This window comes from Pteropus alecto, unplaced genomic scaffold, assembly GCF_000325575.1.
Source record: "Pteropus alecto unplaced genomic scaffold, ASM32557v1 scaffold190, whole genome shotgun sequence".
Classification (NCBI taxonomy): Eukaryota; Metazoa; Chordata; class Mammalia; order Chiroptera; family Pteropodidae; genus Pteropus; species Pteropus alecto.
The window spans coordinates 4,338,563-4,352,586 of NW_006430462.1; the positions used below are offsets into that span (position 1 = coordinate 4,338,563).

Consider the following 14,024-nt stretch of genomic DNA (forward strand, 5'->3'; position numbering starts at 1 on the left):
TGCAGAGACACGCCCAGGGCTGAAAACGGGGCTCTCAATAGCGAGTCAGTGGTCATCATTTTTCCCATTTTTATTTGATGACAATAAAGCCAATTCTTTAATAGGCGTCTCCTGAGCTTATCGTCTGTGCTTATCGCCTTGGATCGTTGCAAGAAAATAATACGCGCAAAGCGCTTAGAAGAGAGCCTGGTACAAATGAGCGCTCAGTAAATTCTGGCTACTAATTTTTTACAGAGGTGGCTAACTGCTAATAGGCGGCACAATCCGGGATTTGAGCTCCGGATTGTATGTCTTTAATGGCTGTAACTTTGCTCGATGATAACCCCCAAAGAATTCACAGAGCTTCACACGTTGCTTACATAGGTAAAGTAAGGTCCAGCAGGTGAAGAGTTCCCCCCTTTGTAATCGCTCACTACCAAGTCTCCTCATTCTGTTCTGCTCATTTCCCTGAAGTCTTATACCCCAACCCTGTTTCCTTGGCTTCATTCATTCATTCATTCATTCAGGTCTTGCTCTCCGGAGACTCTGTCCAGGGGCATACCACCCCAGTTAGACCCCAGTGCTTGATACATGAACATGGCACCTGCCTGCAAGGGACTCGCGTCCAAGCACCCACCTCGCCAGGGTGTTCGCTGTTCACTCCCTCAGCCTCATTTACTGAGCTCATCTTAAGAACACAGGATCTGAAGCCAGTCCCAGCTTCACCACTTAGCAGTATGACCAGGGAAAGTGACCCATCTTTTTTGTGCCTCTATTTCCTCATCTGTAAAATGGGAGGGGGGATCACCGGTTGGAAGGAGGGTTTAAGGAAGTAATCTGTCTAGAGTCTTTAGCCAGTCAAGTCTTTAGCCCTTAGGGTTTGGCCAGGAGTCTGGCCAGTGTAAACGCACTTATCGATGACTTACAATTAATCCTTCTCCCAGGAATGAATGTTGTCGTGTTCTCCATTTAACAAATGAAAAAGCGAGGCTCAGAGAAGTACAGACTCTTACCCGAGATCACACAGCTAGGAAGTATACTCAGTTTGAATCCCGGTCTCTTTGGCTCCCAAACTACAGTCAGTCCTGGGAGAGGATCGTGCCAATCGCTCAACGTGAAGAAAATTTGTAAAACCGAAGCCCGGGAGAGGGGCTTAGATGCGCGGGTGAATTTACAGACACTCCCTGCTTCCGGGGACAGCACGACCTGTCTGTCCTTCAGTCTGGGACCTTCGGTCGGTCCCGCGGCTTTGGACCCGAGCGCTAGTGGAAGCTGAGGCGGCAGCGGAGGCAGGACCGGCTGCACCGAGCCGCGGGCAAAAGCGCCATGTCCGAATTGCCCCCGCAGTGTGCTGAGCGCGACCTTTACCGGGACACGTGGGTGCGCTACCTGGGTAAGAGCGGGGCGAGGGGCGTGGCTACTCCTCCACCATGTAGGTGAGGAAACAGGGGTCGCCAGACGCCAGTCCGTGGTTTGAAGAAGGTGGGAGGGTCTTAGTTCTCATTCTGCCAGGGCCAGAGACTGGGCTCAGAAAGGGAGGACTAGGGACTTGCCCAAGGTCACACAGCTCTGGCCGACCTAGCCCTGCCTTTGGGGTCTCTGCTGGTCCAGTCTCCCAGGTGGAAGCTGAGACCTTGCTAGGAAGAAAAGGGTGAGCGGGCTTCCCTCTCTGGCATGCCCCGGGCACTTGCTGTGGAGCCGGAACCTGGACTCCTATCCCACCTCCTCACTATCTCTGTCTGAGTCTGTTTCCTCCTCAGCAAAAAAGGATGAACACAGGGCCTCTCTCATCGGGTGCTAGTTGTCAGGGTAGAATGAAATAAGGCACGGAAAGGCCTGCCACATGGTGAGTGCCTGGTTAGTGGAGCTACTTTTGGTCAGTCTCTTTTGCTGCCTATTCCCTAATTAACGCAGATGCTTCTATAACCCAGACTGGGAAGGCAAGTGAGTGGGTGATAATGGTGACTGTACTCAGCTCTCCCACAATGGAGTGGAGGTGGGCATCATGGGTGCCATTTTATAGGCCTGGAAACAGACTCGGAGAGGTAAAATCATTGTCTAAGGTCATCCAAGCTACTGCTGACCAGGCTGGGATTAGAACCAGCTCACTTCGAGTGCCCCTTGTGGAACGATCTATGGGCCCCTGAATTAAATGTCCTTTCCTGACCAGGCTACGCCAATGAGGTGGGGGAAGCCTTCCGTTCCATGGTGCCAGCAGCTGTGGTGTGGCTGAGCTATGGTGTGTCCAGCTCCTATGTACTGGCTGATGCCATTGACAAAGGCAAGAAGGCAGGAGACGTGAGTGCTAGACTGCCCCTCAACCCCCCTATCCCAGTTTACTCCCCTTGTGGTTCAGTCCACAGCCCTACATGCGATAAAGTCACTGCGGTAAAGCACGTGGGACAGTCCATTCCCCACAGCCTTGCCAGGTGCAGTCCCTACCCCAGTCCTGTTTGTAGGATAGCACACCCCGCTTCCTGCCCTGTGTATGGCATAGTTTATACCCCAGCCCTGGATGTGGATGAGTCTACCACAGCCCTAAATATGGTACAGTCCAGAACCACTAGTGTGGTCTGTGCCTGGCCACCACTTCCTACTCCTTGGTACAGTCTCATGACCCTTGTTCACAGGGTTTCCTGCCTTTGCTCCTACTGGATTAAATGTCTCTTGTGCCTACCAGGTACCAAGCCCTGAAGCAGGCCGCAGCACCAGGGTGGCTGTGGCTGTGGTAGACACCTTCGTGTGGCAGGCTCTGGCCTCTGTGGCAATCCCAGGCTTCACTATCAATCGTGTGTGTGCTGCCTCTCTCTACGTCCTTGGCACTGCCACCCGCTGGCCTCTGGCTGTTCGAAAGTGGACCACCACTGCACTGGGACTGCTGGCCATCCCCATCATCATCCACCCCATCGACAGGTGGGTGCTGCTCCCAGTCTCAGAGATCATCTACTCTGCAGGTAGAGATAAGCCCTGAGAGGCATAGAGTGTATCCATTTTGCACAGGACAATAGCAGCAGAGGCAGGGCTGGCAACTGGAGGTAGAAAGGGCAGTCTATGCTCTTGTCATATGATCTGGCAGGTACTTTGGTGGTAAAGAGCATGTGCCTGGAGGATACGGGACACAGGACAAATGAATTATCAGGAAAAAAAAAACAACTTAGTGTTACAAAACAGCCAGAGGCAAGAAGGAACAGGTGCACCCTGGAGGGGATGGGTTTGTGGAGGTTTTGGTGACAGAAGCTCAACTAAAACTGGGTTAGGTAGGTATTGTTTCATGAAATTGAAAAGTCCAGTTATGCTGCTTTCAGGCATGGCTGGATCTAGTCACCCGAATGATGCCATTAGGGGTCTGGATCTCCTCATCCTGCTGCCCTTTTCCCCACCCCATCCCATGTTGGCTTCACTCACTTTCCCCTCATGGGAGCAGAGGTGGCCCCCAGCACCTTCCAGCTTCTATCTCATCGGCTTAGCAAGCCCCATGGGAATCTTCTTAATAGTGAGAGCAAAAATCCTAAGGAAGGCTATCACTGGTCCATCTTAGACTGGGTGCCCACCCCTGAGCCAGTTTCCCTTTTCTGATTTGCCAGGCTTGGGTCATGTGACTGCTCTTAGAACCAGAGGTGGGGCCAGACCAACACAGAGTGGGAGGAGGAGTCTTTCGCTAAGGGAACATAGCTTACTTGGAGGCCCTGAGTGAGTCTTTTACTCTCTCCGTGCCTCATTTTCCCAAAATGAATAAAGAAGAGGGTAATGGCTGCCACTTGGATGGCACTTGTGCCCTGAGTCCAGGAGTCCCTTCCCAAACCCTTACCTTCTACCTCCCATTCCCCTATTAGCACCCCTTGGTTGCCTGCTCATCAACTTCCACCACCCCACAGGTCGGTGGACTTCCTCCTGGATTCCAGCCTGCGCAAGCTCTACCCCTCAGTGGAGAAGCCCAGCTCCTCTTGACTCCATCCTGGTACCTGGCCTAGGGGTTGGCGCATTCCCTGCTCTGTTTTAGCTGCCTCCTCCTGCCAGGGGATATGATGCCTGGCTCCCTAGGGTCCGAGGCCCTGGCACCTGAGTGAGTTTGAGCTGCATGGAAACTGAGAGACAAAGGCATCAAGAAACAGCAGCTATAGCAACTCACAGATGGGCAGGACCTGAACCCTGTCTGCTTCCATGGAATTCATGATACTGAGTGGGAATGGACCCTGGATGGGCCCAGCCCTGTCTTTTGACAGGAAAGTAACATCCTCCCATGGAGGATAAGGGGACTGAGGGCAAGAAATATGGCCAAGATCACTTGGCAAGCTGGGAACCCAGGCATCCCAGTGGCTCTGCTGAGTTACCCCATGGCAGCATGGCTGGCTGGAGGAGCAGCAGGCACTAGGAGAAATGTAGGAGTGCAGTAGTGGGTACCCTGAGGGCCGATCCTCTAGCTAGCCCGTCCTTGGGGCAGGGGCTGCTGGGGCCTGGCTGGAAGGCAGGGCAGCCCCAGTCCAATAAATCCTTGAGAAGCTGAGTTATCGTCTCCTTTTCTGTTGGTGACAAGCAGGGATGAGGTGGTAGAGAGCAGGGCTAGGGGCCCTCAGAGATGGAGGCTGACTCCTCAGGCCAGGGGTTGTCCCCCATCCGACTCACCCCTCCCTTGAAGGTGGGACCCAAGCAGAATCAGGACTTGGACCTTCACACTCAGCCCTGCTCTGAGCCACAAATCAGTTTGGGCCAATACTCTGGCTCCGCCCTCACAGCTCAGGTGCAGCCCAGTGGGTTGACTCCTCCTCGCCAAGAAACTACTTGCACCTGGGTGGGGGGCTGTGGGGTTGTAGGACTGCTGGTGAGACAGGATGGGGGCTCTGGGGTTGTGGCTTCTGTTTTTGGAGTGTCTGCAGCTGCAGGGGGAGTCTGGTGACTTGCCCCAGAGCTGGAGTCCCTGACGGGACATGATGGGCCTTTCTCTGCCCGCTTCCTCATCCCGCACGGGCAGGGTCCTTTTCCCAAGCCTCCATAATCTCCTCTGCCCAGTTTCCTGCTGCCCTCCAACTGCCTTAAATGCTTTGATCCCTTCCCCTTACTCCCTAGCCCTCCCTCTGCCTCTTCCCACACTCTCCAATCCAGCGCCATCTTTCCCCAGGGCCACACCCACACCTGCATCCCTGTGACATCTGGGTTCTGCCACCAGTTCCTTGCTCACATCTCTACCTTCTACCCTCTAGAGTCTCCCTAAAGCTGGGAGCTATCCAGGCCCCACCACCTTCCAAAGATTCCTCAGCCTAGATCTCTATCCCCACCACAAGTTTAGGTCCACTGTAAATGTTCAGAACCAGGAGTCTCCCTAAAGCTGGGAGCTATCCAGGCTTCTGTGCTCTTGGGCACAGTCTAGCTCTCAGCCCTGCCCCAGCCTTGTGTACCTTCCCATCACCTGCCCTCAGAGCCTCCCCACCCCCACTTTCCTCAGCTGGAAATCCTTTTCTTGGCCAACCCTGAGCTTTCTTCAAAATCAGCCCCAGTTGTTGCCCCCTCAGCTCTACCCTACTATGGGCCTCCTCTGGCCTTGGGTGCCCCACTGATGGCCTTGCTTTATAAAGAACTACTGGGGTGTAAGTGTGCAGATGTCTAGCACATAGTAGGTGCTCATACTAAGGACTTGCAGGAATTCTCAGGCCAGACTGGTGGGAATAAAGTCTGTGGACAGCCTGTCTGAGGTGGAGAGAGACTACCCCTGCCTGCCCCAAAGACACACCTTACCCCCACTGCCTGCTCCATTAGGGAGATGCAGTGGTTGGTGGGGGAACACATTGAGGGAGGTTTCTGGGGCCATTTTCTGGGTTGGACTGCCAGGGGATGGGCTCCTGCAGGAATCTAATTAGATGGACATCCTCCTGGCAGGGAGGAGGGAGCCCCGGCTCTATGCCCACCACCTTCGCCGTGCCCTCCTTGGTCTCTCTCATGTGTGGCTCTGTGGTTTTGTTGCTTTAGTCAAAGCTTGTGGCTTCATCCAACTGGTGAGGCTCATGAGGACAACACTGCCAGGAGCTGGCGGTACCTGGGAGATTCTGGGGGAAGCGAGGCAGAGCTGGGGTGTCTGGGCTGGAGAAAGGGGTAGAATCAGATCATACGGACTCACTCTGTGGCCTTAGACAAGTCACAGCCTCTCAAACCTCAACTCCTTTCTCTTAAAGAAGCAGAGGCTTGGATGGCTACAGAATTGGGTATGGTATAGACTCACCGTTTATCATCTGTGTGTTTACATGTACCCTTGACTTGTGTTGTTGCTTGCATCCTCAACAGTCCCATGAGGAGGTAGAACTAACATCCCCATTTTCCAGACAATGAAACAGGTTCAAAGGAGGGACCCCCCCTCCCACACTGCCGCATTGTCTACCACTGATGCAACTTAGCACATCATTTTCTAAAGCAAAACAGGTTTTTGAGCAAGACAAGTGACCTTAAACAGGACCTAGACAGGAAAAAGTCCCAGAAATGGCAAGTGACAATCAGGCCAAGGTCAAGCTGGGGATGTACCTATCCTGACTTCCTGCATCATCTTGGGGAGCTAGTGTTCCCCCAGATCTCCAGGAAGATGGTGGAATTCTTTTCTGATCTGGTCTATGCACCCCCACTTAGACAATCTGAGCAGTGCCCCCATTGCTGCCTTCTGCCATTGAGTCAGGTGTATAGTCAGGCTGTGAGCACTGCCCAGTGCCCTTTAGCCTACCTTTGGCCTGCCACCTGGAGGTCTCACAGGAGGAGGAAGGGTGGGCTGGGTGGGGGCTGCCCCTCCACAAAGCTGGGCAGCAGGCACTGAACTCATGAGCCCCTTGGTTGTGATCCTGAAGCAGAGCTGAGTGTGTTCACCTGGGAACCTGAATTTGGAATCCTTGGATTGTCCTGACCCCTTCTCTCCTGTTCTCATGCCTGCCCGTGCTGCCCTGGGGAACTTGTCATGGGCCTTCTGTGTTGGTTTTCTAGGGCCTCTCATGTGCCAGACTTGCATTAACCCCTATTTGCTTTTCAGCCAGCCTAGAAGTCCCCACCTTGTGCCTGGCTTCCTTGGTGACTGGCTCCCTGGCTGGGGTTAGACATCTGGACTTCAGTGTGTGACTTTGACTTGGTCCACCCCTTCCTACAGTTGGGGGACATCAGCTGAGCAGAGTCAATAACCCAAGGGGAAGAAGCTCAAGCTCAGGGGCTCCTGTGCCTATTCTGAGCTAGACCACCTCTTACGAGAGCAGGAAGAGAGAAAGGGCATGGTGGCAGGTCAGAAGGGCACTGGACTTCAAGTAACATGGTCCTGGTTTGCCTGCTTTACCCTCTTGCTGCGTGGCCTCGGGCTAGCCTTTCAGTACCTTGGCCTCATATCATCCCCATCTGGGTTTTTTCCCAGCCCAGGATGGCGCCATGCTGAAGGTTCCAGACCCAGTCAACACCAGCACCGTTTCCCTGGGCTCTGAGCTACTTGTGGAATTTTCTGTGGTCGGCAGTTCCCATTAGTCCTTACAGCTATATGTGGACAAGTTGTAACCAGCTCCAGCTAGGATCTGGAAGTGGACCCTGTGCACTATAGCCTCGTCAGGAATCATGGGTACTGGACCTAGGGAAGGGGACAGAATAGGAAGAATACTATTCAATAGGTGGTGTCTGGGGAAGGCTGGGACAGGGGCTGAGAACACTTCCGGGGCCAGATGGTATCCCCTGGGAGTTGTTGGGTTGTCCTCTCTAGGTCAGGGAGCAAGAACTGTTTACTGGCTCCTAATCTCTGAAACCCCTCTATAAAATGCGGATAGTATCAGAGGCTTCAAAGCACTATTGTGTAGATTGAATGGGGTAGTACTTAGCTCAGCGCCTGACATGCAGAATTCTGAACAAATGATGGTGTGTAGCGGTGTTGAAGCAGGGCTGGGACCAGACCCCAGCTCAGGGTTGTTCTCTCGATCCTGCTAATCTGGCCTAGGCCTTCCAGGTGCCTGGAGGATGGCAAGTATACTTGTTTCCACTTCCTGCCCTCAGAGGTTCCCAAGAGATTGAAGCGTTCCTTTCAGGCCTTTGGTTTTTATCAATACTCCTAATGTGAATGGAAGCAGGTGCTCTCAGTGTCTGGGTCCCCTCACCCCGCCACCTCCCAAAGATTCCTCAGCCTAGATCTCTATCCCCACCGCAGGTTTAGGTCCACTGTAAACTGCTGGTCTGGGACCCAAAGGTCCCATCTGATGCTACCAAAAAGGCTTGTTCCTTCCACAGGAACACAAACAGGTAAGCCACATTCACTGAAGGTATATTGTATACCCTACCCTGTAACCAGTATTTGATGTATATCACCTCACTTAATTGCCAGCCACTTCTTAAAATGTTCAGAACCAAGCCCAGAGTCCACACTCCTTACAATGACTCTCAGAGCCCTGTATGATTTGGACAACCCCACTCTTCCCCGCTACCCAACCCCCCTCTCCTGTCTCCATTCACTCCATTTTATTTCAGCCATTCTATCCTTTCTGGTTCCTTGGGTCTGGCATTTTTCTTGATTGGGCTTTCTCATACACGCTCCCTCTAATGGGGACACTCCCTTCTAGCCTTTCCCCAACTCCTTCCTGCAAGCACACCCACCGTCACCTGACTATAGCCCACTCCTCCTTCAGTTCACCCCCTCAAGGTAGCCTTTGACCCCTGAGGGCTGGCTTGAGAGACTTCTCTGGAGTCCCTTCAACCCCAACACTTCCTGCACCTTCCAACACACCTGGGAGGATGCAGCAGACCCCTGCTGGGCTGGGAGGGTAGTGTCTTTTCCCATCCCCAGGGCTTTGTCCTAGAGCATTCTGGGAGTCGGGTCCTCTAGTGGCCACCGTCATGCAATGCTCAGCATGACCACAAGGAGTCAGCATCTCCTAATGTACCCATGTTTACTGGTTCAAACTGCCTCCTGGATTATTGAGAACACTATCTGTTAGTGAATGCTCCCAGTGTGTGCCAAGTCCTGTGCTGAGCACTTTCTGTGATGTGGCTTGTTTACTTCTTACAACCACATCATGGTTAGGTCCTTGTTTCCTTGAGTTAGAGTCACTGGATCAGCTCATACAGACCCCTCTCCCCATATTCCTTGACCTTCCCACCACCTTCCCCTGCTCCCCTCAGCTCATTTCCTGCCTACTGCCTTCCAGACAGTGTCTCTCTACACAGTCAGGGGCAGAGCTGACTCAAAAGCTGTATAACCATGGGCAAGTTACTTACACTCTCTGAGCCTTGGTTTTCTCACTGTACAATTCTCTGTAATGACCTCTTGAAGCTGCTGCTAGGATTACAGGAGAAATGGCTCACAAAGCCTTTGGCCAGGGAGCTCACAGAGGAAGCCTCCACAAATATTGAGCATTATTAATTTGGCAAGAGCACTTCAAGGGCAAATGATGAGTAACTCAGAAATAAAGTATGCCAATTATAGTTAGGGATTAGACTCCTAAGATTTTATTCAGAAGAAATAATTGGATGATTATTAGATGTGCACCTGAGGGTGATCATCATGGTCTTATTTGTATGAACTAAAATCATGGGAACTCCTTTGTATGAACCAAAATGCCCAATGCATAAAGGAACATTCTTTTGATCTGATCATGCCAGTGGCTGAATCTCCCCAAGTGCCTCCTCTGTTCTGATAACTTCTGTGACTCCCAACAGCCCCCAGGATCCAATCTGAATACCTCAGCCTGGCATTTAGAGCCTCCAGGCCTTGGCAGTGAGGGGTCCTGGCCTCACACCAGGCTCACCTCTGATACATTCTTACACTTATGTTCTTACCTCCATTGATCCCTTGACATTGCTGGATATGCCCTGCACATCTAGCCCCTGTGCTTTTGCTCAGGCTATGCCATCTGCCAAGAATGCCCTCTCCATCCCCATTTCCCTCTGTTCTCAGCCTTCAAGGTCTAGCTCTAGTGGTACCCCCCTAGGGAGTAAGGGGCCCCACACCAGGCTCCCCAGCCCAGGGTTCCAATGACACAAAGAGAAGTCCTCATAACTTCTGGCTGTGAAAACCAGCAAAAATTGTGGCTAAGTGAGACAGAGGGCTGCCGGAGTTGCAGACATAACTCTTAAGGGGCCCACGTGAGACTTACTCACTGACAGACTCACTTGCTCTGAGCTCCAGCACTGGAGCAGCAGATTGAAAGGTGCCAGGTACATATGGAGAGGAACTGAGTTGTCAGGCTTCAGAGCGAGGGATGGAAGGGCAGCTTTTGCCTAGACAGAACTGCTGGCAGAATCCATTGTTTCTTTGTTGAGCTGTCCCCCTTCCCAGCGTGCAGATGCAGGCGGCTGTCATATCTGAGTCTCCGTCAACCTGGCTAACACTTGTTGCCCCATCCTGGTGATTTCCTGCCCCATCTAACTTGCGGACCCACCCAAGCCACTTTTAGTGGCTTTCCCATACAAATGGCCTCTCTTGGCTCATGCTATGAACTTTTGTAAAATCTCTCAAAGGTTTACAAAACCCAAACAAGCAGCATATGGACTTGGCATGCCCCATATCTCTTGCTGAATAGCCCAAAGTCTGATACTAGCAGCAGCTGGCCTCAGTTTGAGGCGTGGCCTCACAAGGCACCTCTAAGCCCAGCATGGGTGGCAGCCATCTATGGATTGCTTGGCGGCTCTTGCCAGGTGACCCTGGACAGGGCACAGGCTGCAGCTGAACTTGGCCTGCAGTGAGGCCCCTCCCAGGAGGCTCTGGGGCCAGCATTCCCCATGGAAAGCTTCTGACCCAGCCTTCAGCTGGGGCCGCATCTGAGGACGACACAACCAAAGGGCAGACTGGGCAGGCACCAGATCACTGCTAAAGCCAATTCTGTTCTGCAGAGTCAACCCCTCACTAGCCAGTCCTCACAACCAATCAACCCAAGGTCAGTCCCTCCCAATGATGTGCAAACAGCAATGAAGGCTCAACTATAATAGGAGGGTACACACAACTCAAACAAGGGACAGACCTGAAGCACCTAGTTCAAGTGACCAAGGAAGACTGTGCCACTGGGCCCCACAGGACATCTACTACATAAGGCTACTCTACCAAGACTGGGAGACATAGTAGCCCTACATAATACATAGTAACAAACATATAAAGAGGCAGCCAAAATGAGAAAACAAAGATATGGTATATATGGAGGGAAAATGAGTTGTTTGGCTTCAGGGTAAGGGTTGGAGGGGTATCTTTCTCCTAGACAGAATTGCTGGAAGAACAGAACAAAGCTACAGAAAAAGAATGAAACAAAATGGAGACAAGCAATCTACTAGATGCAGAGTTCAAAACACTCGTTATAAGAATGCTCAATGAACTTAAGGGAAGAGTAGAGGAACTCAATGAGAACTTTAACAAAGAGATAGAACACATAAAAACAGAAGTAGAAAACATAAAAAAGAACCAGTCAGAAATGAAGGATACAATAACTGAAATGAAGAATACCTTAGGAGGAATCAACAGAAAATTAGATGAAGCAGAGGATTGAATCAGTGATTTAGAAGATAAGGTAGCAGAAAACACTGAATCAGAACAGCAATAAGAAAAAAATAATCCCCCAAAATGGAGATAGTTTAAGGCGCCTCTGGGATAACATCAAGTGCACCAACATTCACATCATAGGGGTACCAGAAGGAGAAGAGAGAGATCGAGGAATTGAAAATCTACTTTAAGAACCAATGACAGAAAACTTCTCTAACCTGGTGAAGAAAATAGACATGCAAGTCTAAGAAGCACAGAGAGTCCCAAACAAAATGGACCCAAAGAGGCCCACACCAAGACACATCACAATTAAAATGCCAAAGTTTAAAGACAAAGAGAATCTTAAAAGCATCAAGAAAAAAGCAATTAGTTACCTACAAGGGAATTCCCATAGGACTGTCAGCTGATTTTTCCGAAGAAACTTTACAGGCTTGAAGGGGTTGGCAGGAAATATTCAAAGTGATGAAAAGCAAGGACCTATAACCAAGATTATTCTACCCAGCAAAGTTGCCATTTAGAATCAAAGGACGATAAAGAGCTTCCCAGACAAGAAAAAGCTAAAGGTATTCATCAACACCAAAACAGTATTCTAAGAAACGTTAGAGGGACTTCTTTAAGAAGAAGAAGAAGAAATAATATAAAAAAATATGAATGATAAAATGGCAATAACTACATATCTATCAATAATTACTTTATATATAAATGCAACAAATGCTTTAATCAAAAGACCTAAGGTGGCTGAATAGATAAGAAAACAAGACCCTTACATATGCTGCCTACAAGAGACTCACTTCAGATCCAAAAGACCCACATAGACTCAAAGTAAAGAGATGAAAAAAGATATTTCATGAAAGTGGAACCAAACAAACAAAAAGCTGGGGTAGCAATACTCATACCAGATAAAATAGACCTTAAAACAAAGGCTATAACAAGAGACAAAGGACCCAGTAATCCCACTTCTAAGTATTTATCTGAAGAAACCCAAAACAGTACTCCAGAGACATGTGACTCCATTTATTGCAGCATTATTTACAATAGCCAAGGTATGGAGGCAACCTGGTGTTCATCAATGGATGAATGGATAAAGAAAAGGTGGTATATATGTGCAATGGAATATTACTCAGTCATAAAAAAGAACAAAACCTTGCCATCTGCAACAACATGGATGGACCTAGAGGGTACTATACTGAGTGGGGTAAGTCTGACAGAGAAAGACAACTGCCGTATGATTTCACTTACATGTGGAATCTAAAGAACAAAATAAACAAACAAAACAGAAACAAACTCATAGATCCAGAGAACATTGTGATGATTGCCAGCCAGATGAAAGTGGGATTGGGGTGGTGGGTGTAAGATGGTGAAGGGATTAAGAAGTGCAAAGTGGTAGTTACAAAATAGTCATGGGGATATAAAGTATAGCATAAGGAATATAGTCAATAATGTTGTAATAACTATGTATGATGTTAGATGGGTACTAGATTTATCAGGACAATTACTTCATAAGCTACATAAATGTCTAATCACCATGTTGCACACCTGAAACTAATATAATATCGTATGCCAATGGTAATTGAAAAATTAAAAAAAAATTTTTAATAGAAGCGGTTATGTGGTTCACAAAATGTGTGGAACATCCCCCAGTGGTGGCTATGATGGTACTCAGTGCTTGTCAAGCTTATTTGAGCAGCTTCCCTTCAGCTCTCCAACTTCTACTACCTCCTGCTGAGAAAACTTACCTAGGGCTTTGCCCTCCAGTCTTACTGTGGGGACTCACTGGGTGTCCTTGACCTGTGGTGCCTCTTTCTCTGCAGCCACCCAACCCAGGCTGCTCCTTGGGTAGGGGTGAACAGCTCTGCTGTAGCCAGCCCATAATGGGCCCTGTCTGGCCCTCTAAAGAACCCCTCTCAAAGAGCCCTCCAGGTCCTGTATGGTGAATCTTGGGCTGGTGTGTATAGAAGGGGATGGAGTGTGGACCCCTGAGGATTGCCCAAGGATTAAGGGAAAATGTGGGCCACATGCACCATCCTGTTTCTGGCCAGTCTTCCATCCTTGGTGGGACAGGTGTGCACCCATTTGATAGATAAGGCCAGGGTAAGAGAAGTGACATTCAACCACCTCTCTGAGCCTCCATCACCCTATCTATAAAATGGGAATAACAAACACTTTAAGGAGAATTCAGGAATAAATGGAATTATGGCTGTGACCTACCAGGCATGAAGTATGTATCTGTTAGAAGGTGGCCATAACTACATACCAAGAATAACCCTCTTCCTTCTCTTCCTTCAGATGCCCTGCCACCTGCCCATGTGGAAGGCTTGTGGCTTACTCTAAAGCCTGTATCCAGCCTGTGTTAAACTGAGCCATGAAACTCCATGTGGTTGAGTGTGTGGGCTCCCAGAGCCAGTACCTGAACTGCCCCAGAGGAAGTACACCCTCATCTTCAACTAGGGTCTGTGGGGCTGCTGATGGAGGGGGAGGGAGGGCAGAGGGCTCATCCTTACCCTGAGGTCTTGCTTAGCTAGACTATTGGTATAATTGTGTGTAAAGGTCTATCTTGTTGTACTTGGTCATTAGTAACCAATCCTTT

At 50.0% G+C, this 14,024-nt stretch overlaps 1 protein-coding gene across 1 annotated transcript; it reads left to right on the forward strand.

The window, feature by feature from the left end:
• The first annotated feature begins 940 nt into the window (after positions 1-940).
• On the forward strand, positions 941-4,483 carry MTFP1 (mitochondrial fission process 1). The gene is made up of 4 exons (XM_006904911.3): positions 941-1,372; positions 2,150-2,277; positions 2,660-2,892; positions 3,855-4,483. Exons 1-4 carry the CDS (start codon positions 1,306-1,308, stop codon positions 3,925-3,927), a joined length of 501 nt encoding a protein of 166 aa, XP_006904973.1. The 5' UTR covers positions 941-1,305; the 3' UTR covers positions 3,928-4,483.
• Positions 4,484-14,024: the final 9,541 nt, after the last annotated feature.